General features: G+C 39.0%; 2 protein-coding genes across 3 annotated transcripts; one reads left to right on the top strand and one right to left on the bottom strand.

Moving 5' to 3' along the window:
• Positions 1-1,013: 1,013 nt before the first annotated feature.
• LOC108271710 (zinc finger protein 709) lies at positions 1,014-8,196 on the top strand. The gene is made up of 4 exons (XM_053683571.1): positions 1,014-1,046; positions 1,607-6,450; positions 6,547-6,628; positions 6,719-8,196. Exon 2 carries the CDS (start codon positions 1,607-1,609, stop codon positions 2,633-2,635), a length of 1,029 nt encoding a protein of 342 aa, XP_053539546.1. The 5' UTR covers positions 1,014-1,046; the 3' UTR covers positions 2,636-6,450; positions 6,547-6,628; positions 6,719-8,196.
• Positions 8,197-8,474: 278 nt separating this feature from the next.
• On the bottom strand, positions 8,475-26,780 carry LOC108271706 (interleukin-6 receptor subunit beta). Of its 2 annotated transcripts, XR_008397197.1 has the most exons (10): positions 26,636-26,780; positions 24,627-24,759; positions 24,420-24,518; positions 23,022-23,283; positions 22,224-22,308; positions 21,903-21,992; positions 18,199-18,300; positions 18,026-18,110; positions 13,359-13,440; positions 8,475-11,865 (listed from the first exon to the last, which is right to left on the bottom strand). XR_008397197.1 is itself a non-coding variant. In XM_017479429.3 (2 exons), the coding sequence occupies exons 1-2, from the start codon at positions 12,273-12,275 to the stop codon at positions 11,476-11,478; spliced, it is 393 nt and encodes a 130-aa protein (XP_017334918.1). In that variant the 5' UTR covers positions 12,276-13,341; the 3' UTR covers positions 8,475-11,475. The 2 variants fall into 2 exon arrangements, 1 of the variants encoding a protein (XP_017334918.1); XM_017479429.3 differs by lacking the exons at positions 13,359-13,440; positions 18,026-18,110; positions 18,199-18,300; ... (4 more) ...; positions 24,627-24,759; positions 26,636-26,780 and adding an exon at positions 12,273-13,341.
• Between the last annotated feature and the right edge of the window lie 257 nt (positions 26,781-27,037).

Below are 27,037 nucleotides of genomic sequence, written 5' to 3'. Positions count from 1 at the left end.
ATCGGATGTGTGGCCAAACTTTCAGTACCCTCCTTTTTTTTTTTTATTTAAAATAAAATCCACAAACTGAGTGTTACAAATATAAACTTCAGACTAAAACTAAACGGTTAGTCCAATTTTATAAGACTGAAAAGAACCCAATACACACACAGATACACACCAGAATATATAGGATTAATTTAGTACTGTAGTTTAATTCTGTGCTTTTTGTGCATCCACAAAAAATAATGCATAAATACTTATACATAATATAAATTTTAAAAAATAAAATCATATATATATATATATATATATATATATATATATATATATATAATTTTAATATTTAATACAATAAATAAAAATATATAATAAACTAAAATAAGTATTTATGAATTATTTTTTATGGATGCACAAAAAGCACTGAATTAAACTACAGTATTAAATTAATACTATATATTCTGGTGTGTATGTGTGTGTATTGGGTGATTTATTATTTATATTATTTTATAATTTATTATTAATAATAAAAACTCACTTTCACTGCACCTTGTGGTTTATGTTCCTCACTGTCTTTAGACATATTATTTTACTTGTGTTTACTTTTGATCATAGAGTTTTAATTAAACATTACAGATCTTACTGTACGGAGCAACGCGACCTCGTTACTAACACATCACTTCTGTTACAATAAACAACAGAATTTACACCGCAAGCGCGCAAATACAGCATATAATGACAATAAACTTAAATTAAACTAAACCTTTTAAGAACCTTGCACCAGTTTCCCCTGCCCCTTACACACAGTGGAGCATTTTGGATATAAACATAGGTTTGTACTCGTGCAGCTTTGTTTGATCTCCGCGGTGTTTAATATGAAATGCATCGTGACGATTACGGCTCTATCTGATGGAGATTGAGGTCATGTTGGGAATAAAAGGTAACGTTGATAAACAGTAAGCTGAAGAAAATCAGTGTCGGTGACTCTGGGTATTAGGCTAAAGCTAGCGGCGGCGCATTACATATGACGTCATGCGTCGTCGACTAGGAAGCGGCTTATACTTCCGGTTAGTAAAAACCGCTAGTGTTCCATTTCAGATGATATTACCTTTCTAAAATCCACGCTAGACGGTAGAGTACACGGTACATATTGTAATTGTATAGTACATCATTTGGGACACAACTTTAGTTTTTACTCTCCGAAGCGTGTTTTCGAAACAGAAGTAACGTTGTGAGTAAATGCACCTCGTGACGCGCAGACCGACTAATCCATAATGAGATTCATTACAACGATTTTCATCATCGATTATTATCGATTAGTGGTTGCAGCTCTAATATAAAGATCTACATTAAGTATTTCTCTGTTATTAGTGATGAGAAATCATGTGTAAGTTAGGTCAACTGTCTTGTTCATCTAAAAAATTATCAGTAACAGTAGTTTTGGCATTAGTAAAATTGGGCTGCAGTCGATGGAATTACGTTACAAATCTAAAATTACAAAGATGTTACACTTAATAAAGGTGGGTAATTTGGTGGTTAAGCCATATTACAGCAAATAATTCTTTTAACACATGGATACAAAATATACTATTATTTAAGCATCTTCAATAATTTTATTGTTTTTCAGATGTATCACTGCTCGGACTGTGGGAAGAGTTTTACCCGTCAGAGTAATCTCCAGCGACACAAGCGCATTCACACAGGAGAAAAGCCGTATCACTGTGGACAGTGTGAGAAGAGTTTTACTTGTCACAGTACTCTCCAAATACACGAGCGCATTCACACAGGAGAGAAGCCATATCACTGTGGACAGTGTGAGAAGAGTTTTACTTGTCAGCGTTATCTCCAACAACACGAGCGCATTCACACAGGAGAGAAGCTGTATCACTGTGGACAGTGTGAGAAGAGTTTTACTTGTCAGCGTAACCTCCTACGACACGAGCGCATTCACACAGGAGAGAAACCATATTACTGTGGACAGTGTGGGAAGAGTTTTACTTGTCAGAGCACTCTCCAAATACACGAGCGCATTCACACAGGAGAGAAGCCGTATTACTGTGGACAGTGTGGGAAGAGTTTTACTTGTCAGAGTACTCTCCAACAACACGAGCGCATTCACACAGGAGAGAAGCCGTATCACTGTGGACAGTGTGAGAAGAGTTTTACTTGTCAGAGTAATCTCCAACGACACGAGCGCATTCACACAGGAGAGAAGCCGTATCACTGTGGACAGTGTGGGAAGAGTTTTACTTGTCAGAGTAATCTCCAAATACACAAGCACATTCACACAGGAGCGAAGCCGTATCACTGTGGACAGTGTGAGAAGAGTTTTATTCAAGAGAGTAGTCTCCAAATACACGAGCGCATTCACACAGGAGAGAAGCTGTATCACTGTGGACAGTGTGAGAAGAGTTTTACTTGTCAGAGTAATCTCCAACAACACGAGCGCATTCACACAGGAGAGAAGCCGTATCACTGTGGACAGTGTGGGAGGAGTTTTACCCGTCGTAGTCATCTCCAACGACACGAGCGCATTCACACAGGAGAGAAGCCGTATCACTGTGGACAGTGTAAAAAGAGTTTTACCCGTCAGAGTCATCTCCAACGACACGAGCGCATTCACACAGGGGAGAAGCCTGATAAAATCTTTTGTTGAGTTGGCAGGTTGTTTTGGATCACTGTCTTGCTGCATGATAAATTTCCTCCCAATTCATTTGTTATGTTTGATATGTTAGGCAGCAAGTGAACAGTCAGTTCTCAAAGTTGATGTATTGGAAGCAGGAAAAATAGGCAAGCATATGGATCTGAACAACTTTGACAAGGGCCAAATTATGAATGCTAGACAACTGGGTCAGAGCATCTCCAAAACAGCAGGTCTTCTGGGGAGTTCCGGGTATGCAGTGGTCAGTACCTACCAATAGTAGTCCAAGGAAGGACAACCGGTGAACCAGAGACGGGTTCATGGACGCCCAAGTCTCATTGATGCGCGTGGGGAGAAAAGGCTAACCCATCTGATCCACTCTCACAGAAGAGCTAAGCACAAAGTGCTGAAAAAATTAATGCTGGCTATGATAGAACGGTGTCAGAACATTCAGTGCATCTCAGCTTGCTGCTTATGGGGCTGCATAGCTGCAGAGCAGTCAGAGTGCCCATGCTGACCCCTGTCACCAAAAGTGCCTACAATGGGCATGTGAGCATCAGAACTGGACCATGGAGCAATGGAAAAATTAACCCTAACCCTAACCCTGGTCTGATGAATCACATTTTCTTTTACATCATGTGGATGTAAAACACACCATGGATCCACTATGGGAAGAAATCGAGCCGGAGTGTGCAAGCAATGTGATAGTCTGGGCAATGTTCTTTGGGAAACCTTGGTTCCTGGCATTCATATGGATGTTACTTTGACACATACCACCTACTTAAACATTGTTGCAGACCAAGTAAACCTTAATGGCCTTAACAGCAACAGGATATTCTAATGTCAGTGGCCTCTTTCAGCAGGATAACACGCCCTGCCACAATTTCAGGAATAGTTTGAGCAACATGACAAAGAATTCGATGTGTAGACTTGGCCTCCAAATTCCCCAGATCTCAATCTGATTGAGCATCTGTGGGCTGGACAAACAAGTCTGATCCATGGAGGCCCTACCTTGCAAGATACAGGACTTGCTGCTAATGTCTTAGTGCCCGATACCACAGCACATCTTCAGAGGTCTAGTGGAGTCTATGCCTCGACAGAGGTGTTTTTTTTGGCACAAGGGGGACCGACGCAATATTAAGCAGGTGGTTATTGGCTGATCGGTGTATGAGTATAGAGAAATGTAGTGATGTTTGAAAATGTAGTGAGTACAAAGTAGAGTTTTTTTTTTTTTTTTTCAAATGTAGTAAGCAAAATTCAAAAGTATTAAGTGAAAGAACTGCATTAAGAAAAAAAGTATTAAGTGGAAAAAACCCAAGTATAGATAATTAATGATAAGACTTAAGTACTGTAGCAATGTACAGTGAGGGAAAAAAGTATTTGATCCCCTGCTGATTTTGGACATTTGCCCACTGACAAAGAAATGATCAGTCTATAATTTTAATGGTAGATTTATTTGAACAGTGAGAGACAGAATAACAACAAGAAAATCCAGAAAAACGCATGTCAAAAATGTTATAAATTGATTTGCATTTTAATGAGGGAAATAAGTATTTGACCCCTCTGCAAAACATGACTTAGTACTTGGTGGCAAAACCCTTGTTGGCAATCACAGAGGTCAGACGTTTCTTGTAGTTGGCCACCAGGTTCGCACACATCTCAGGAGGAATTTTGTCCCACTCCTCTTTGCAGATCTTCTCCAAGTCATTAAGGTTTCGAGGCTGACGTTAGGCAACTCGAACCTTCAGCTCCCTCCACAGATTTTCTATGGGATTAAGGTCTATGGGATTTCTATGGGATTAACGACCCATTTTCAGTGCCCTGGCTGAGGGAAGGAGGTTCTCACCCAAGATTTGACGGTACATGGCCCTGTCCATCGTCCCTTTGATGCAGTAAAGTTGTCTTGCCCCCTTAGCAGAAAAACACCCCCAAAGCATAATGTTTCCGCCTCCATGTTTGACGGTGGGGATGGTGTTCTTGGGGTCATAGGCAGCATTCCTCCTCCTCCAAACACGGCAAGTTGAGTTGATGCCAAAGAGCTCCATTTTGGTCTCATCTGACCACAACACTTTCACCCAGTTGTCCTCTGAATCATTCAGATGTTCATTGGCAAACTTCAGACGGGCATGTATATGTGCTTTCTTGAGCAGGGGGACCTTGCGGGTGCTGCAGGATTTCAGTCCTTCACGGCGTAGTGTGTTACCAATTGTTTTCTTGGTGACTATGGTCCCAGCTGTCTTGAGATCATTGACAAGATCCTCCCGTGTAGTTCTGGGCTGATTCCTCACTGTTCTCATGATCATTGCAACTCCACGAGGTGAGATCTTGCATGGAGCCCCAGGCCGAGGGAGATTGACAGTTCTTTTGTGTTTCTTCCATTTGCGAATAATCACACCAACTGTTGTCACCTTCTCACCAAGCTGCTTGGCAATGGTCTTGTAGCCCATTCCAGACTTGTGTAGGTCTACAGTCTTGTCCCTGACATCCTTTGAGAGCTCTTTGGTCTTGGCCATGGTGGAGAGTTTGGAATCTGATTGATTGATTGCTTCTGTGGACAGGTGTCTTTTATACAGGTAACAAACTGAGATTAGGAGCACTCCTTTTAAGAGTGTGCTCCTAATCTCAGCTCGTTACTTGTATAAAAGACACCTGGGAGCCAAAAATCTTTCTGATTGAGAGGGTGTCAAATACTTATTTCCCTCATTAAAATGCAAATCAATTTATAACATTTTTGACATGCGTTTTTCTGGATTTTCTTGTTGTTATTCTGTCTCTGTTCAAATAAATCTACCATTAAAATTAGAGAATGATCATTTCTTTGTCAGTGGGCAAACGTACAAAATCAGCAGGGGATCAAATACTTTTTTCCCTCACTGTAATTGTACTTTGTTGTTTCCCTGATATGCTGGTCAGATATTTGGGCGGTGGTCCATTCCCTGTATAGTAGTGATACTGACACGATAGTCACGGCACATTGTATTGTACTGGTACGAGTGTTTAGGCCCTGTATACTTTGTGTTTCAACCTTGTATGTGTGCAGTTATAGACAGAGTGATAAGTAGTACCAGTAGATAAAGTAGATGGATCACAAGGATAAATTTGGGATAATGATGTGTTAGTTAGAGAGACTAATGTGTGCTAATCCTTCTCTAGCACTTCTTTTTTTTGGTCATTTGCCAGTTCCCATGCACTAGCTAGCTCTCGCCTATTACACAGCAACTACCAGCCAGGGATGGGGAAGACCAGCATGTGCTTCCTTGAAGAAACTGCATCTTTACAAACTGCTGTTCATTCTGCTGTTCATCACATGACAGCTGAATACACTCAGAGGAAAATGCTAACTTGTGAATACATGACCTCACTGATGCCCATGATCGGATAGCTTCACACTGATTGACAGGTCAGAGAATAATGCCTTCCCTCCCTTCCAGAGAGCATGGCCAGTTTTGCTTTCTTAGACTCCTGGCCATGGAGGGCTGTGGCATCATCAGGATCAAGATTTTCTTGTTGGCTGTATATTTTTGGTTGCTGGACTGACCACTAAGTTGGCACTACCATGTCAGTGTTGCTGGTTTACCGAAAATGATCCCTCATGGTTGAGGGTGAGATAACAAAATGTGCATAGTCATAGCTGGTCTACAATCAGTAGTTAAATGTCTGAGTGTGAATACAAGGTATGTGTGCCTGTAAAACTTTGACAAGTTTGTTTCATGTCCAAAGGTTCAAGCACTGACTTTTTTTCTACTTCCCTATTTCAGTTAAAGTTTACCTTATTCTGATTATCTGCTATGTGTTGGCCTGATCCTGCTGCCCACACTTGCTGTAATGATGTGAGTGTCTACCTTATGCTTCTCTAATAGCTTAATATTTCTTCCCACAGGTTAAACAATATATTGTGTTGATATAATTATTTCTTGCCCCTACAGACAAAGGAAATTCTTGAGTAAAAAGAGTCCAGACCCACGATTCAGTTCTTTGTCCATATGGCCATCAGACAATTGCAGAAAGGTACATCTTATTTGTCGTCTCTATGTAGGTGCTGAAAAATTAAGTGCAGATACATAAAATACATGCTGGTTTGTTTTTTTTTTTTTTCAGGCATGGAGACTATTTCCGGTGCCTGGGGCAGGGACACAGAGAAAATTCTGCCATGTCATGTAGACAGTGAGGCCGTCAGTGTTTTCCCAACAAGCAAAAAAGACATAGCTACAGTGAAATCTTTGACAGATATCCAGTACATTGCAACACATGATATGACATCCCAGACAGAAAATACTCCACTGGCTGCAAGTGTTTCTAAGAAAGGACAGCTGGTATTTGGTGGGAAAGAGCAATGAGTCCCTCCTGTACCATCACTGGATCTACAGACCTCAGGAACCCCCTCCCTCCTATTCAATCACTGTACAGGAAGCAAACACCACTATGCAGCCCTGTGGAGTCACCTTCTAAACCACTATGGTCAGATGAGACAGATGCACTGCTGACACCAAAGCTCAAAAATACATCTTACTTTACTAGTTATGTAACCTTAGACATGTTTGAAACTGGCAAACACACAACCAAGTGACTTTGACACAATGGTCAAGTTCTTCATGTCTTGTGCTAATAATAATAATAATAATAATAATAATATTTTCAGTAACTCTATTACTGTGTCATTACTACAAATGTGATGTGTATATTTAGAGTATTCAGAACATCCAGTAGCCAGTAATAACCAGAATTATATTATTTTCACACACGAGTTATTTGCCAAGTAGAGGGTGTTTTTGGCAAAGAAGTCATCTGACATTCATATAGCATCATACAGTGACTGAAGTGTTGCCCAAGTTAACTAGGTAATTATCTTGGTAATGTCATGCTACATTAAAGTAGCTGTCCAGCATCCCGAATGCCTCACTGTTAATATCATAAAGCAATTAACAGTGAGGTATAGTTTATAGCCTGGCACTATTTCCATAACATATCCTAAAAAAATGTTTCCAGATATTAGATATTTCTTAAATTGTTTAGTTACTTAACTAGCTAGGTTAATATGTTACATTATACTCCATGGCCAGTGAAGTTCCATACTAAAAGATCCAATTATCTGCTAGCTATCTGCACAGTGAATGATAGCTATCATAACTTAATAGTATTGTTACAAAGTGCACTGCTTAACTGTGTAATTTAAAAGCAGTACTTGATTTAATTATGCAGTGATTTTATTACATACAGCCAAAAAAAGGTTACTACTAGAGATGGCACTGACCTGATACCCAGGAGCGATGTTGGGGCAATACCAGCAAAAAACGTTGCATCGGATGTCAGAGGAAAAAAAATGTGATTCGATCCAGAATTGGGTTTGGAAAGAATATTTTTGGAACTGTAAATGTTTACATATACAAAGTCATGTATATATGTATATTTTTTTGTTAAGATTGATTTTTATTATAGTTATATATTATACTTTATTAGAATTGCAACCTGATTTTTTTGTGTGAAAGCTGTGGTTTTGTTCAAGTTATATTTTCAGCTGTGTATTTTGTACTGTAATTTTGTTTTTGTACTAATAAATCCTGATTAAGTCCTGTTAATTTTTTGCTTTGTTTTTCAGTTTAAAAAATCCATAAAAAAAAAAGAGTATTTTCTTGAAGACGAAAATATCAGATGGGTATCAATAGGAGCTGATGCTTAAATATCTCTATCAGTATCATGCCAACTTTATTAATATCACAGAGCAAGTTTACAACTTTCTTCATGTGTTTCATCATAATAAAAATAATAAACCTGCATCTTCAGGCATGAATAATGTACAGCTAGGAGGTTTAGATGTCCAGTTTGATTTTTTTTTTTTTTACCCAAAGGACAGTGGTAACTTGTCAAAACCAGGATGTGATATACTACTCCAACCATATAGCTAATATATCCTCAATGTTCCCAAATATTAACAGTGTACTACATAAAAAGGCCTTGTCTGTATCTTCATTAGTACTAGCCACATGTATTTTGTTGCAAATGGCCTCTATTACACTTGTTACCTCTGGCTGTGTTTCTGTAATCCTCTCTGAACCCCTTATGGACTCAAAAAGCAGGAAGATTGAGTTTGATAAATGAGCCTTTTTTTCCTCATACGGTTACTACAAAGTGTAATGTCAGTGATGACTTCTCACAAGATACTGCAAATAGAAAAAGCATGCATTAAACAGGTCTCTTGCTCTCTAACTTCAAACTTAATGTAGTGGTGGTGGTGTTTTTTTATGTACTCAGATACACAATGTTTATCCATGTGGAATATGGACACCCTAAAAATTCTGGCTGAAGCTTCATATCAAGTGCAATAATACTTGAGAAATACACGCAAAAGTCCTAGATCCTTCAGAGTTTTCACTTGTCCTTGAAACGCACACTGGGTGCCAGTACTTCTGAAATCTCTGGGAGTCAGTACTGACGGTTGTCCAACAAATGTATGTGAAATGTTCCAAAACAACCAACTAAGGGTCGCAGCCATATACTGACCATGATTAAATCAACCTAAGCTGCAGGAAGAACATGAAGAAACTTCAAAAATAATAAAAAGCTTTACTATACTCCAAAAATAAATTCCAAATCCTTTAATCCAAATAAAGGTAAATCAGTAACTGTGTGAACACAAAGCCTTCTCAAAATAAATTTCATCATCTTACTCTTTTAGAGTAAATATTTGCATGGGTATTAACAATTGAATGGTCAGCCCTGTTCTTATACAGTGCCCTCCAGAAATATTGGCACCCTTCATTAAAAAAAAGCAGGACTTATAATAGAAAAGAAATATTACATACAATTCAAAACTTAAGACAATAAGAGGAACTATTTTGTTCTACAAACAAATAATAAAAGTCATTACGGCATTTTTAAAATAATATATTTTTTCTCTCAAAAATATTTGCCAATATTATTGACATCCTGAAAGAATATTTCAAATAAATGCAAAGAAACTGTCATTCTTGAGAAACTTTAACCATGACCCTGTTTCTCTGGGTGGTATATTTTATAGGATTGTAAAATCCCTTCATCCTCCATTACCAATCCAGAACCAGCAGGCTGAAGAACAGTTCCTACCTTCAGGCCATCAGAATTCTGAATAAAGTATATTGGTATATTGATCATATTTATTACACACTACTACATCTAATTTAATTGTACATTTTTAAATGCTACTTTGTACTGCTGCTTCATCTGTTTTTTATGCTCTCCGAAAGCTATAGAGGACTGCTCAGACCCTACAACTGCATACAGCTGCTATTTATTTTCCTACCTCTTGCACTCTGACTGCAGATATTCCAGTGTTTACAGTTACAGGATCTGCACTTTACTTACATTTACTTTACTAGGCATACATACCATACATCATAAAATATTCTGCATAGTTTGCAATTATTTTGTATTTGTAAATAATCCCCCCCACTTCCTCGTTCCTCCAACCTTTACCTGCTGATGTATATTTCTTTCCCATATTGCACAGCTGTAGAGTACCTGAGCCTATTTCAACGTATAATTGTCACTGACATTTTGTACACATCAAATATACTTGAAACTACTATGAAAAAAATAATAAAAAGACAGATGGTTGCTACATAAAGAAAAAGTACATAGGTAGTTATGGCCATAATGTCTGAAATGGTATGAAATGTGACAGGAACTGGACCAATAAACACACTGTTCTCCTGTAAAATTAGATGGAGGAAAAGATCCTAAAATATCTCAGTTTGAGAACTGAACAGTTGTGCTGATTCTTGTAAAATACGAGAAACCTGTTTGGAAGCTTTGCAAGAAAGAAACCCCTCCTGAGAGCATCTGACATAATGCAGCTGCTCAACTTCACCAAGCATCGTTAAACCACAACTGGCATCGTGTTTTGTAATCAGAGGAGATCAAACGGGTTTGCTCATGCGCATGATCAGCATGTCTGGTGAAAGAAGGATATTGCATAGAAGGGAAAAGCACCCGATATCTGCTGGGATATATGGAGGTGTATCACTGAAGCTTTGATGCTGTTTTGTGGCTGGTGGTTAAGAGACTGCTGGGAAGATTGGTGGCATTATAAAGTATCAGAACATTTCAGGCCAAAACATGGTTGCCTCTGCCGGGAGGTTAAGACATGGCCGCTGACTGATCTTTCAGCAAGATGATGAGCCAAACAGACTTCTAAATAAGCACATATGATAAAAGAAACAAAATCCAAGGTCCTCTACAGGTCTAGATACTACAGGAACAGACTTTTCTTTGGGGGGTAAAAAGTTATAAACTATAAAATAATACAATGTCCTTGCATGTCTTAGTTTAAAAAAAACACTTATTGAATGTTATAGATATTTTGCTCATTTTCATGCAAGCCAATAATTCTGGAGGGTACTGTATATGCTTTAACCCCATAGCATGTGTAACATTACAAAAGCAACGTGCAAGTTTTCAAATTCCAAATTACAAAAAAGTGTCAATATACAAAATGAAACCGTCATTGCCAGTAGATATGCGGATGTTTAACATGGCACCAATATAATTTTATCTGAAAACTGAATCACAGCCATGAGACAACCAGCTTCTTAAATTTAGCAGCAGTAAGTGTGAAACTTATATGGATTTTTAAACATGGCAAATAAAAAAATTATTAAAAAATTCACCAGAAGAAGGCACAGGATTGCACGAAAACTGATAGTGTTTTTGTCCTCTCGCTGCGACCAGTATCCACTCTGTTACGGCATGTAACTGGAGGCAGGACTTCGAGGATCCTCGGTCAGAGTGGGCGAGTTCTCCTCCTCTATTGGACTAAAGCTCAGAGAGCCAAAGCTAGGCTCCTCTCCTTCATCAATGTGCAGCTGCTCGTTGCCTCTATGTCATTTGAAGTAGGAGTTCGTTTGGTGGCCACTGGCCTCGGACAGGTGCTCTGGGTTTTCCTCACATTCCAGTAGTGGCTGGGTCAATTCGGAACGAGAGAGCACCGACGCTTGAGTGCCGGGAGTCTGGCCTTTATACCCGCTGCTCACTGCGGCAGAGTACTGCACAGTGCTGGCCGTGGTTTGGCCCGAGTCAGCCTCATCATTGCAGGACACACTCTGGCGCAGAGTGGACATGCCGGACGATCCACCGATGCCGCTGCGCTCCTCCGAAAAGTACTTCTTGAGCGGCATCACTGCTTTATCCTCATCGCACAGGGACTTTCCGTCATCCATGTCCACCTCCACCACGCTCACCTCCGCCAGGATCCTTTCTTTCAGAGTGTCCAGCTGAGGGAGATCAAAGAGCTAGTTAGCTTTGTACACACAAATATGAGTTTGATTCACATTATAGCCTCCTCATGAATTGGAATCACTTTATTGCCTACGAGTTGTGTACACAGAACCCTCTGATGGCAAATTCTTCAAGAAGTTCAGTCAGATTGACCTACTACTACAACCTGGAGAATGTATCATTTAGAGCAGGGGTCGGGAACCTTTTTGGATGAGAGAGCCAGGAACGCCACATATTTAAAATGTAATTCCATGAGAGCTATACAATATGTTTAAAACTAAATACAAGTAAATGTGTGCATTTTATGTAAGACCAACACTTTTAAAGTACAATAAGTCTCTGAATTCTTTTTAATAACATTGTTATGCTGTTGCTAACCAATGATGAATAAAGTACTTCTTACCATTAATGCGACTTCTGGTGCTGCATGGTTTTGCTGATGGCTTTGTAGTCTGGTTGATACGTGGTGAGGTTAAGCTTCATGCAGGCGTTGAGACTTCCATCCGTTAAACGTGATCGTAGGTTGGTCTTAATGTTCTTTAGATGTGAGAAAGACTTCTCACATGCATACGTAGAGCCAAACATTGTCAGTAGAGCAATACCCACACGCTGCAGTGTATGGTATGTGACGGGAAGCACGTTCCAAGTTTTGACAATCAGCTGGTCCGCGGGTTGAAGTTTTTTTCATTTCTCCCCACTTGTGTTTGCTCGCCAACTCTGCTTGCTGTCGTGCAAGTCTATCCAAATCTTCATTCAGTGACTTGAACTTATTCACCCACATGTCTGAGGCCTTCAGGTCAGCAACTTGTAGCTCAAAATCTCTGACGGAGACACCGGGGAGGTAACTCAGGTCGGCGCTGTCCATTGCACACTCGTGTGGATGGGTGATGAACTTAAAAAGACGAGTGCGCTCACGAAATTCTCCAAAGCGCGCTTTGAATGACTGCAGGAGATTAGATGTGAAGCCGCTATGTAGTATGGCGTGTGTCGAAGTGCCGCTTTATATTTGACCGTTTCATTGATGCAATTTTATCATTGCATATTAGACACACTGCAGAACCTGCTCTCTCCACAAAGGCGAATTCCTCTGTCCATTCCTGCTGAAAAGTACGATACTCCTCATCTTTTTTTTTTTTAGCCATCTTCTTCGATAAAAGGGTTTCTGCAATTAGCTAGCTGACTACTTGATTAAAAGGAGGGAAGTTTACTTCCTGACCTCACAACGACCCGTGTACGTTACGCATTATCCAATAAAAATTTGGTGTTGGCCCGGAGGACAGCTGTGATTGGCTCCGGCCACCCGCAACCATGAACATGAGTGGTAGGAAATGAATGGATTGAAATACATGAGAATGTTTTATATTTTTAACGTTATTATTATTTTTATTAAAGATTTGTCTGCGAGCCAGATGCAGCCATTAAAAGAGCCACATCTGGCTCGCGAGCCATAGGTTCCCGACCCCTGATTTAGAGATTATAGTTCACGAACCTTGTTGGGGCAGTCAGGTGACCAGTTAGCAATAGTGCTGTGAGACGGGTTGGGGACCTGTGGCCAGAAACGCCTCTTTAACCTTGAAAAGAGGTAAGCAAGCAACAAAATGTAAGACATAAACCAAGATGTTACGGCTTAGGCTACAGTCAGTTATCAGATCTATAACCCAGTTTAGAAACATTATATATTTAACTCAAACTCAAAAAAGCTGATTTTTAAAATGATTATAGCCCTTTGAATGGCTTACTTTTTATATAAATTCATGTTTAAATGATAACACAGTGCTAAACCCACATTTTCCATTTAAAGCAGAGAATACTTGTAAATATAACCCAGTTTGTGATATAAAATGGGTTAAGCAGATTCGAAACAATTATGTCCAATACACAAGTTATTTCAGGGTGACGTGGTAAATGGAAACTCTGAACATGCAATCTAAGCTAGACAGCTAATGTTAGTCATGAATAAAATCATGATTGTTAGTGTACAGTATATTTTGATAGGTTTTTTGTACTGTTATTTTTTTATTTTATTTTATTTTTTTTTATTACAAACAATAATCACAACCCCGGTTTCATAAAAAGTTGAGATATGTTAAGAAAAGAATAGAAAAATCGTCTGAAATCACACTACGTTAACTGGAACATAAGATTACCAACAGCTTTTTGGGATAGAATGAGGTCATATTTTCTATATTGATTTGAACCTTATGGGATGTAAATGTAGACATTTTAGGCTATTTTAATGATTTCTTGGGCATTTAAAAACATTAAGCAAGTGTTTTATTTTATATACTTTTTTTGTGCCTTTATTTATTCATTTTCATGTGATTCATTTACGAATGATTCATTTACGAATGATTCATATTCAAGTGATTCATATTCAAGTGATTCATATTCAAGTGATTCATATACTAATTTGCTTCTCTTTAAATCCAGTTTTAGACTGTGATATTACAAAGGTCTTTCCAGATTATTACTTTCTACAGTGTATGAGATATCCCCAGTAAAATTACCTGAAGTCTATATTATTATTTGTTCACCATGTTAGGTTTAAAATCTTTTAAAAACAGATTCGCAATTAAATAACATTACATCCTTCAAAGCATTGGCATGTTCTGCTTACTCTCACAATCCTCCAAACACCCACACCCAAAGTCTCCATAAACAAATGAGACAACAGTGTATCCTACAAAAACCGAACATTGTCCACAATGTGAAAACAACTCTGAGAGTAAGCTGAACTAACCAACAAAACAAATATAATGTCCTTACCTTTTAAAGACTTGTAACAAATAATATAACAGTGTAGCACGTAAAGCCGAGGAGATAACACTAATAAAATTAAATAAACAGAAACTCTAACCCGGTCAGAGCATCAAAACAGAGAAGCACATTAATACAGAAGTAAATTTTAAAAGGAGTAAGTCCACAAAATCTAGGTGGAGTAACGCAGCGACGATATCTTCAATAAAAAATCCGAATTCTGTAGAGCTCGAAGGCCGAGTGCAAAAAATAAAAATAAAAGAAGAGCGAAAAAGACTCCGCTGTGTAGGTGATGCAGTTCACCACGATATCAAGAGTTTAAAATAGTCTCCTGCTTCCTCCGCTGAAATAAAGTCTTTCTGAACACCGTTATATGTAATGTGAAGCCAAGCTGGGTAAAGTATTCCATAGCGAGCGCCCTCAATACCACGAAGTTGATGCCAAACCTCGTTAAACGCGGCCCGGGCCCGGGCTGTCTTGGCTTTGTAGTCAGGGAAAACGGAGATGGTAAAATCCCTCACTTTAATCCACTGGATCTCTCTCGCACGGCCTAAAATGTCAACACAGTCACTGTGGTAGTGGAATCTGCACACAATAGCTCGTGGTCATTCACCAGGCTTGGGCTTCGGCTGAAGTCCAAAACCGGCTCCTTCTCCAGATCAAACGCCTCTTTTAACAAGGCCGCTACAGCAGCAGTTGTACATGTGTCAGTGCCCTCTGTAACTCCCACTGTCCTAACGTTATTGCTATTGCGCCGTGACCCTGATTCCAAATCCTCACATTTATTCTTTAATTGAGTCACAGTCGCAGTGAGAAACTCGATAGTAGTCTTCATATGAACTATGTCATCGTTGCAACCAGAGAGAGTGTGCTCCATTTCCCCAACAGTACCTTTCAGTGTTGATATGGTAGCCCCGGTAGCAACTTTATCACTAGCCTGCTGTGTTTTCACGGCCTGCAGGTCAAGCTGGATAGCAGACAGCGCTTCCCCAAGAGTCTTCTGGAGCTCCTTTTTAAAAATATCGACGATGTCCTTCCTCAGTAAAGCCAGCAGCTCAAGCCTGAGTGCAGCGAAGTCAGGGTCACCGCTTGGCGACGCGGATTCAGGGGAAGAAGGGGACTCGCTCGCGACGCGCACACTTGGCCTCAGTCGTGTCTGAATGCTACCACGGGTTTTCGTGTTCTTTCCAGACATTTTAACGTACCACAAAGTTAAAATTACAAACAAGGAAACAGAGTAGTATAAGGCAAAATATATTATATGACCGAAAAGCACAAATTAATTACAATTTTAATCGAAATCAGCAGGAGCCTCCAACTTCGCGTCCTACTCCATCGAATTCCCATTTTATATACATTATTAAAACAAAGACAAGAATCTATTTTATACATACAGCATAATTGTAATCCCTGAATATATACAGTATCTCACAAAAGTGAGTACACCCCTCACATTTTTGTAAATATTTGATTATATCTTTTCATGTGACAACACTAAAGAAATGACACTTGATGGCAAATGTTGATGGCATTAAGGGAACAGTCCTCTCCTGGCTCAGGTCTTATCTGACCGATCGTTATCAGTTCATAGATGTAAATGGTGATTTCTCCATGCATACTGAGGTTACTTTTGAAGTTCCACAGGGTTCTGTTTTAGGCCCACTGCTCTTTACTTTATATATGCTACCCCTTGGACAAATTATTCGTAAACATGGAATTAGCTTCCACTGTTATGCTGATGATACACAGTTGTATGTTTCAGCGAAGCCAGAGGACAGACAGAAGCTTAGTAAAGTTGAGGATTGTGTAAAGGACATTAGAGGTTGGATGTTAACTAACTTCCTTTTACTTAATTCTGATAAAACAGAAATACTTTTATTAGGCCCACGTGTAGCTAGAGATAATCTTTCTGATCACATGGTTACTCTGGATGGTGTTTCTGTTTCATCATGTACAGCAGTTAAAGACCTTGGAGTGATTATTGACTCCAGCCTATCATTTGATGCTCATGTAGATAATATTACTAGGATAGCTTTCTTTCATCTCAGAAATATTTCTAAGATAAGAAACATATTGTCACTACATGATGCGGAAATACTAGTTCATGCATTCGTCACCTCTAGATTAGTCTGAGTGTTCTAGATTAGTCTGAGTGATCTAGTCTTAGATCACTGTCTGGATGTTCCAGTAGGAATATAAATAAGCTCCAGTTAGTCCAGAATGCAGCTGCTAGAGTCCTAACTAGAACTAGAAGATACGACCATATCACACCGATATTTTCAATACTGCACTGGCTCCCAGTAAAATCTCGCATTAATTATAAAATACTTTTATTAACCTATAAAGCACTAAACGGTCTCGCGCCACAATATCTAAGCGACATTTTGGTTTTATATGATCCGCCATGCCTACTTAGATCAAAAGATGCAGGCTATTTGACGGTACCTCGAATAGTGAAGGCTACAGCAGGGGGAAGAGCCTTCGCTTATAGAGCCCCACAGTTATGGAACAGTCTTCCTATTAGTGTTCGGGACTCAGACACAGTCTCAGTGTTTAAGTCTAGGCTTAAAACGTATTTGTTTACTCAAGCCTATCCTGACTAGATCCTATTTTACTACTTCGCAGTCATAATAATCTTATTTCTCCCTCTCTCCTTTTGCTGAGCCCCACACGAATTTATGGAGATACTAGGGATCCAGATACTTTCTGCCTCTGGATGTAGCTCAAATCTTCTCTAATTCCAGACTGCTGGGACTACGGCTGCTCCTAAGGCCTTACAGACTCCATATAAATCCATAATGAACTTTTTCACACTATCTGTTGTTACCCAGATGAGGATGTGTTCCCTTCTGAGTCGGGTTCCTCTCAAGGTTTCTTCCTCTTAAAACATCTTAGGGAGTTTTTCCTTGCCACTGTCACCACTCAGTGGCTTGCTCAGTTGGGATAAATTCACACCTTTAATATCTGTATACCATGTTGATATTTCTGTAAAGCTGCTTTGAGACAATGTCTATTGTAAAAAGTGCTATACAAATAAAATTGAATTGAACTGAATGACAGTTCTGTGGGTGGAAACGCCTTGTTGTTGCGAGAGGTCAGAGGAAAATGGACAAATTGGTGTGTGCTGCCAGGAAAGGTATAGTAACTCATATAATCACTCTTTACGACTGTGGTGAGCAGAAAAGCATCTCAGAATGCACAAAACATCGAAGCTTGACGTGGATGAGCAACAACAGCAGAAGACCATATCTGGTTCCACAAAAAAATCCCAAAAAATTGTGGATGTGTGTTATTTAAAAGTTATAAATCACATCATATCTGAGCAATCAACAAATCAGAATTTAGCAATGACGCATATTTGGACATATGCAAGTTTAATGCGCACACAGAGATTTTCACCTTAAAAGATGGAGAGAGGTAGTTTTTCAGGAACCAAAACTTGACAGGGGTTTTAGTGTGTTGGAGGACAGACAGCATCATTATTCTGAAAAACACAAAAGTACAGGATGAAGGAAGGTGATAGATAAAAGTCAATCAGTGGTATGCACGTGTGTGTGTGTGTGTTTGTGTACCTCAAGAAGCACTCATACAGATGTCCAGATGCCACTGAAAAGATGTTGAGCACATCCTCCTTCTTTGTATCCCCTTCCTCTACACTGGAACCACCTGTTAAACTGCAAAACACACACATACACACAATGGAAGTGTCATGTAACTGGCATACGATCACAGAATTCATAAGAATCGATGAGCCCTGTGAGTGTTGAATGATGTTTAGGTGTTCTGCAGGTGCTTTATTGATTCACCAGGCAGACACACTTAACCTTGAGCGTCGGAATAGAGTTTAGCACTGACGTTGGCTAGGAGAGCTGAGGCAATAAAACAAACAAACAAACAAACAAACAAAAAAGCATGCACAAATGCATGTCTAGAAAACAATAGTTGTGCACTTGTGTACAAGAAGCCTTCTTTTTATATGCTCTGTAATTTTCCACAGCAGATATTAAACCGTTATCTGACTTGGCCCGGACACCAAAGATCTGCTCAAGAGCATTCGGTCCACCGTAATGAAGAAATTGAAAAGAAAGCCTTTGGGTGGCTGAGAGTAGCACTACACTAGTTCAAGCCATGAGAACATGCTGCATTATGGACAAGTGAGCACTGGAAACACACTGAATCATCATTACAACTGTGTACGTTCAAATACTACTGAGGGCTTAATAAAAATGTACTGAGTAACATTCATTAAAATACAAAGAAACAACCCAAAAAACTGTGTTCCGGTCACTGCGACATGAACACTCAATGTTTCTCAGGGAGGTCCTGGACATGCTCTCTCCCTCCTCTGCAGCCATAATACGAAATTAAAGTTACTGAATTCAATTCTGCAAGAAATACCATGACTAATCTGAGCAGAATGAAGGCCACAGAGAGTTCCCAAGATATTGAGTTGTAACACATCACAGTATTACGTCATCATAAGTCTCTTGCACTTAAACCCTCTAAACACAAATAATGGATACATTTTTAATCATTTCAAAAGTTAGATATGAAAAAAGTGATTTTTGCATGGCAGTTTTCCCTTAGAGCATTGAGTGATGCATTTGTGACAGGAAATTATATTGAGCTGGGTGTTACAGCAAAAAATTATAGTACAAGAAAAATCCTTTTGAAAAAGTAAGCAACGCATGTATGTGTTGTTGTGTTGTAGTAGTTCTTACTACTACTACTACTACTACTTATTTATTATTATTATTATTATTATTATTATTATTAAATATATAATTATTATAAAATGTGGGGGCTCATTTATCAATGATGCAAATGCACAAATCTTTTAATGCAAAGTGTGGGATTTATCAAAACTAACCTTGCATGGAATTCATCTAACGTAATAAACCATCTAGCCTAATAATTCTAGATGGTAGAAATAATGCATTGGCTCAGGGCAGCCGAGGAACGCATTCACAAAGGACAGCTTTTATTCAGTCATGCCTGCTTGATTAATCATGAAAAAGCTATTAGTGCATTTTTGCGGAAAAATAAATCTGTTAAATAGAAACAAGTTGTAGTTCCTCACTTTGTTGGAGGATGTCACACATTGTGCGCACAATGGGATATCTGTGCACATCCAAGTCCTTTCAACAACAGACTTTTTGGCTACAGGCACATTTTATGGTGAGATTTTGGATTATACCAGGTATTTCCCAGACATCATTGAGAAACAATAGACTGTATTCTGAATGAACAATATTCAAAATGCTTTATCTGTTTATCTTAGGGATGCGCCGAATGTTCGGCAACCGAAATTATTCGTCCAAAAATAGCAACACAAAAAAAGCACTTTAGGTGTTCGGCCGAATAAATTTGACCGAACAATGACGCGTTTGACGACGCACCAAATAGCCTAGCAACCAGAGTGAGACGCGCAAATTTCACGACCTCCACTTCCGGCAGCGTGCTTGGAGCGATGAGCGGGCGCGGGCATGCACGTTCTACGTGCACGAGCGCATGCTCTACAGATGTTGACAACCGTGACATTGTTTACTGTGGACACGTGCGCATTTGTTTTGTTTCTGTTCCGGAGTATTCTGTCACATCGCGAGACGTAAGGGAGTAGAGTATGGAAGCAGGTAAAGACGTATTTATTTAAAGGAACATAACATTAACAACGTATCTAACTATACTATATCTACTATAATACTCTGCGAGGTGTACAGGGACACGAGCGGTATATATCCCCTATATAATCAGCCGTATATAGCCGAATAGAACCATTTTCTGCACTCTTGTCAATGCAGTTTTTAATGCACTTTTTGGCTACAGAGCATTCCATTCTTTCAGCAGTCAGTTATAGGCCTAACATAGGCTAATCAAGGGGGGCTCAAAGATGACCACATCAAAATATTTTTATTTTACTCATTTATTTATTTAAAGTTTATTTATTTAAAGCCATTTAATTTATGCAATGGTGAAAAAAAATGGCATAATAAATGGAAAAAACGCAAAAAAAAAAAAAAAGTGTGTTTGGTTTCGGCCTTTGGCCAAGCTTTTCATTATATTCGGTTTCGGCCAAAAATTTTCATTTCGGTGCATCCCTAGTTTATCTGTTTAGTATGTGTCTCATAGACTCCATGCAATGGGGGCTCAGTGGTTAAAGGCTCTGGGTTATTGATCAGAAGGTCAGGAGTTCATGCCCCAGCACTGACACTACCACTGTTGGGCCCTTGGGCAACGCCCTTAACCCTCAATTGCTCAGTTGTATAAATGAAAGAGATGTAAGTTGCTCTGTATAAGGGTGTCTGCCAAAATGCCGTAAATGTAAATGTGTCTCAATAGTACTATAAAAATTTATCTTTTAGGCAAATCAAATAATTTTTACCAGACAATTTTTTTCTTAATTTGTGCCTGTGCACAGTAGTCATTCGTGGCTTAAATCAAAGACAGCACTTCGCCCTTCAAATTCACTTTGTGAGTTCAAACCATAGGTTTTCTGTAAATGACCAACTCGGTAAACTTGTTTAAAATGATAGTTACATACAGCAGATGATTATTTATAGGGACATATTAAATATCTATTTTAAAAAATTTTAAAACCTGCATGTGTGCGAACATAGGACTGGACACACGAAACATCACAGACTTAATTAAACCCTACGCCACCGAAATATTTCTAGCCCTTCACCAGAAAAGTGACTGCTTGTTGAAAAAAGTCGAATGGTGGATGAATTAGAGCAGCATTTAAAATGGTCTTGTTCTTGTTCATTCTGAACAAGTTCTGAACAAGTGGAAGATGGGAGGAAAACTAGCAAACTACAAAAAACTATACATTCAGCAGAATTACTATGAGCATATAAACTACTTGAATAAGCAATTATTAATGCCTGTTAAGACTAATATTAAAATGAATGCAACCCATCAGCAAACGGCTGGTGCTGGAGATCCTGCTTCCTGTCATCTGAAGACACCTAAGTAAAATTGCAACCTTCATTTATTCTGTCAGTTCTGTAATTTCCTCACTTCGGCAGAAATAATAAATAAATAAATAAATAAATAAATACATAAATAAATAAATAAATAAACCTCTCAAAAACCCACCATCAGTGAACAGAAAAACAAACAGGTTAAAAAGCTTTCTCTCATTCATGTCTCTAGTCTAGACGGTCTATAAAACTATATCAAGTCAAATGCACCCTTCACTCCACTGAGTGAAACTGCCAAATACACAAACTCATCTTGACCATACACATGCAAACTCGATATATGCTTGACATACCTTGTGATCGAGTCCCACAGGCCTTCGCTTTCTGTCGATTCACTCAGAAGATCTTCATCGAGTTTCTCTGGCTTTTTCTGAATCTGCATGCTATAGACAGACAATTTATGAACAGTATGAAATGTTTATGTGTATGTAGACTTTAAATACATAAATGTCAGTGTACTGTTAATTTCCTGATTATTAACATGCAGGAAACTTTGAGGGGAAAATCCCTCCACTAAAGGAGCAATGATGCAATATGTCAGTAGTCTAATTCACATAAGATTCTAGTGTAAATGCTGCATAAATCAGTATGTCACACCATGCATGAACACTCACTCGGACTTTGATGATCTTGCTGTGAAAGCTGTTGAGCATCACTATAACATCTCCAGCATCTGCAGGTGAGTCTGTTCCATCGTGCCTAGACATAAAAGGATAAAAAACAATCCTGCATTACTGTCAGTAAAAGAACGCCTGCACAACAGAGCAACTATATACAGTACTGTGCAAAAATCTTAGGCACATGCAAAGAAATGCTGTAGAGCACAGATGCCTTCAAAAATATTGAAATGAAATGTTTCTACATTAATAAAAATACCATAAAAAGCAGTAAATATTAATAACAACAGTAACAGTAATTTTTTGTCTGAAAAGTGGTTTCTTACATAATATGTTGCTTTCTTAACTGACATACAAACATTTATCTGTAACATTTCATTTTGTGCTGGAAAACTAATGTTTTGAAATCTAAAAAAAAAAATTGTACTGCCTTGATGATGTAGAAGTCATAACAAAAATCTGTAACAAAGTTTGTACTAAAAAAATGAATAGGGTGCCTAAGACTTTTGCACAGTACTGTATCTGGAGTAGACAAGTACAGTAGTAATCTTCATGTCATTAGAGTAAAACCTAGGAACTGAGCACATTATGTTACGGTGTCACATGTTAAGATTAACAGAAACAGAAGGAACTACATTGTTGTACTACTGCATACTTCAGTGTTATTATCATTGTTGTACTACTGTATACTTGTACATTGTACATTGTTGTACTACTGCATACTTCAGTGTCATTTGTTATTATCTAATAAGCCACTATTATTGTAGCTGCTCTTTATTATCTTAAGCCACTTACAGTTACAATCAAAATTATTCAAATCCCTTCATGGCAAGCATCTTTTGTACTTAGTAGAGAACCCTTTTGCTGTTATGACCTGCAGCAAACGAGATGCATAGCTTCTGGTAGCACTCCTGAGGAATCTTAGCCTATTCCTCATGAGCAATGGCCTCCAGTTCAGTAATAATCTTGGGTTTCTGTGCTGCAACTGCCTTCTTCAAATCCCACCAGAGATTTTCTATGGGGTACAAGTCAGGTGACTGTGATGTCCAGAGCAAAACTAGAGAAGCAAACATCAGGACACCAAACAATCTGTTCATAAGTGTCACATTTGGTACATTTCATTTTTAAATAAACTTAACCGTCACCGCTTAACCCTCATGTATACAAAAAACAACAGGTGTCTGATATGGCATCAGGAAGTACACCAGCGTCTAAAAAGGATGATTAGAATTGAATTGTAATGGCAAGAAAAAAAAAAAAAAATACAGACAATGAGACCTAATGAGGTCTTGTTTACATTATCCAACCTTCATACACTTAGGCCAAGTTAAACATTGAGATGAAGAGTTAAGCTGATTAATTGCCATAAATGTCAAACCTGAGACAACGTTACACAGTGAGTAACAATTCTTCACTTGAGTGAAGCTGAATTTATTACTTTCGATGCTTATGAATTGTGCATTATGACCTGGCCAACATATAGATTGGTCGATTTATCTGCCATATTGTCTGCATAAGCTATTTATTTAAAGATAATAATATCAAGATAGAAAGTAGTTTGTCAGAATAAACAATTAGCAGAGACATGTGCCATTCGGGGGGGGGGTCATCAGACAACAGCAACGTTAATGTCAGCTAACGTTATAATAAATTCTGACCAGTCAGGAGGTATGGAATCATTTTCCATTTAATTAATTCTATATTTAAATGCACTCGTTTTAATACGTTATCATTTCTATAACTGCTCATTCACAGGGGCTTGTACAGGTGCTCTACATAATCTAAGGCAAATAATAAGCAGATTAAAAGCATGTGTAATTGCTGATACAGTTTGCTGTAAAGATATGTTGTTTTTTTAACATTTACAGAAGGAGTCACCAATGTCAGAGCTTTATAACAGTCAGTGGTACATGACATGAGAAAGTCTTTAGGACGGAGGAGATTGTGCTTTCTGTTTTTTTTTTTCCATTAACATGGCAAACTGCATTTTTTGTTTTATGAACTCTGGAAAAAAAATAATACAGGGCTGGTTAGGGAATTTCTGTTTATATCTGCTATAACGTAAGTGATAAGAGGAACGTGTTCATTTCATGGATGTTCCACAACATTAAAGTATCCGACATCTGGTTCTTTAATAGACAGTGAAGCTTACTGACACCGATCAAGCTGCCTCGATAGTTTTGATGGTCTTACCTCTTTAATTTCCCCGACCAGTTTGATGGCATGTTCAGCTGGTCTTTAAGGCCATCGCAGAATGCTTTGTGCAGAATTTCCTTAACATTTTTCTGTAAACTGCAGGTAAAAATGTTTTTTTAAGATACACACAAAAAAAAGATATTTTCTATTCTAGTTTTGTGATTCAGTAATTTAGTAAATGATTGGGTTTTTGAAGGACTTTACCTTCACTCAGCAGGCTCAGTGGGTTTGATTTGGAAGTCACTGTTCATTGTGATCTCATAAGCCAACACCATGTTAGTCATGCCTTTAGCTGTCTCCATCAGCTCCTCCATGGTCACAGACTTGGACAGGCTGGCTGTTAACACAATCAGAATAATATACAGACCTCCGCAGTAAAAACAGAATCTTTAAATGCCGAATACAATGTATACAAGCAATATCTCTATGTGCAGATAACATTGAGCAGTACAGAAATATTAATATGTAGGCTTGTGCAGTATTGATTTTCCCCCAGATGTTTTAAATCGCCATTTCAGTTTTAAGGAGAGTCGAGGAAACGTAATATTATCAATTGTGCAGTCAGGAGAAACAACTCAGCTGGATAGTGGATTTTTCTATATGATTCTGCAGTAATACGCAGTAATCAGTTAAACAAAAACATTTATTTTTTTAAAAATCATATTTCAACATAATCCTTTTAGAAAGCAATTGTCTAATCTCATCGCTGACATTTTCACTGTTGATGCTGCTCAGTGTGGAGCTGGAGAACAAAGGAGAGAAAAAAAATGCATATTTGATCACTTTCTAATTATCATCACTATATTTTGAGTTTTTGTAGGCCAAGAGCTGTATGGCAAGACCAAGACCACTGATTGGTGGTCTCAAGACCAAGACCGGTCTCAAGTACCACAGCACAAGTCGGCATACCGCACAAGCGTATTACTATGTTTGAAATGTAATGTTTTATTTGAATTGTATAGTCAGTCCGTACAGGATTTCGCTGAGTTTTCTTGGAGATTGTTGTGTCCAAAAATGCTACATTTTACTGTGTCTTTACTGTCTCCCTCTTAGAGAGAGAGAGAGCAGAGAGAGAGAGAGAAAGAGGGGGGGACAGGGGGAGAGAGAGAGGGAGAGGGAGAGAGAGAGAGGGGGGAGAGAGGGAGACAGAGAGAGAGCGAGAGAGAGAGGGGGGAGAGGGAGAGAGAGGGGGGAGAGGGAGACAGAGAGAGAGAGCGAGAGAGAGAGAGAGAGAGAGAGAGAGAGAGAGGGAGGGAGGGGGGAGCGGGGGAGAGGGAGAGAGAAAGGGAGGGGGAGAGAGAGAGAAAGAGAGGGGGAGAGGGAGAGAGAAAGAGAGGGGGGAGAGGGAGACAGAGAGAGAGAGAGAGAGAGAGAGAGAGAGAGAGAGAGAAAGAGAGGGGGGAGAGGGAGAGAGAGGGAGAGAGAAAGGGAGGGGGAGAGAGAGGGAGAGAGAAAGAGAGGGGGGAGAGGGAGAGAGAAAGAGAGGGGGGAGAGGGAGAGAGAAAGAGAGGGAGAGAGACAGAGAAAGAGTGGGAGAGAGATTCTATTTGCTGAAATTTAAGATAGACAGTGCAACATTACTACAATATTACAAGGTTTTACATGGTAAACTGAAAACAATAAAATACTGACACTAAACATAGTCAGTATAAAAGGGAGGAAAATGCATGTCAGTATAAACTATCTAAAAACCCAAACAATTACAAGGATAAACATGGAAGCATATGCCTTTGAGCAAAAGCCAAGAACAGTTCTAAGGCCTTGTTTACACTAGTGAGTTTTTGTTTTAAAATGCATAATTGTTGCTATGGTTAGGCATGTTGTCTCCACTACTCTGGCGTTTTCGACCGTATACTACTCCGGAGCCTTTTGGAAACGCTGAAGACCCCGGTTTAGTTTGAAAACTATGGGCCCACGTTTCAGTGTAAACAGACCAAAATGAAGACTTTTGAAAACGAAGGCTCCGCCTACATTCGCCCCCTGATTGGGTCTTCTGGATCTTTCTGTATCCTTCCCTGATTCGTCAAGCCCCTACCACATGACCATTACGCTACCTTGATCGTATACAGAACAACACGTAGACTGAACCACAAGATTTGCTGGCTTTGTTGTCATTCTTAGCAGCCATTGTGCAGTTAAATTCTGTATTTTATCATACTGCAGCTGCTACATGCACAAGAGGCGAGCTACGAGTAGAGCAATCGGCAACAAACCTCCTTTCAAGTGGCATAAACTGGAACGCCATGGATACATGGAATGCCGGTTTGTTGCGCCTGACGGTGACTATCAAGCAACTTCCTGTTTACACTTGTATGCGCACGCCCAGTGTGCATGAATGGTCATGTGACATGCGTATTTGGTCGTGTAGTGTGAACAGAGAACGTTTCTGAAACACAGCGGAAATGCCAGTGTGGACGAGGATCGTTTTCATTTTAATGAGCCATTTCAAAACAAAAATGCACAAGTGTAAACAGGGCCTAAAACTGTGGCAGAGAGGACAAACAAAATACATGTGCCAGCTATAAGAAAGGATGGCAGTTGATCAGCTTATTTAAAGAGGTAATTAAATGAATACAAGGTAATAAATGAATACATTCATCATAGGTATTTGATAG

This window comes from Ictalurus punctatus, chromosome 11 (assembly GCF_001660625.3).
Source record: "Ictalurus punctatus breed USDA103 chromosome 11, Coco_2.0, whole genome shotgun sequence".
In the NCBI taxonomy this organism is placed as follows: domain Eukaryota; kingdom Metazoa; phylum Chordata; class Actinopteri; order Siluriformes; family Ictaluridae; genus Ictalurus; species Ictalurus punctatus.
This window is presented reverse-complemented; position numbering and strand designations above follow the sequence as displayed.

Bases quoted from the DNA above. Each gene is read 5' to 3' on its own strand.
- LOC108271710 (XM_053683571.1), top strand. From the start codon at position 1,607: ATGTATCACTGCTCGGACTGTGGGAAGAGTTTTACCCGTCAGAGTAAT.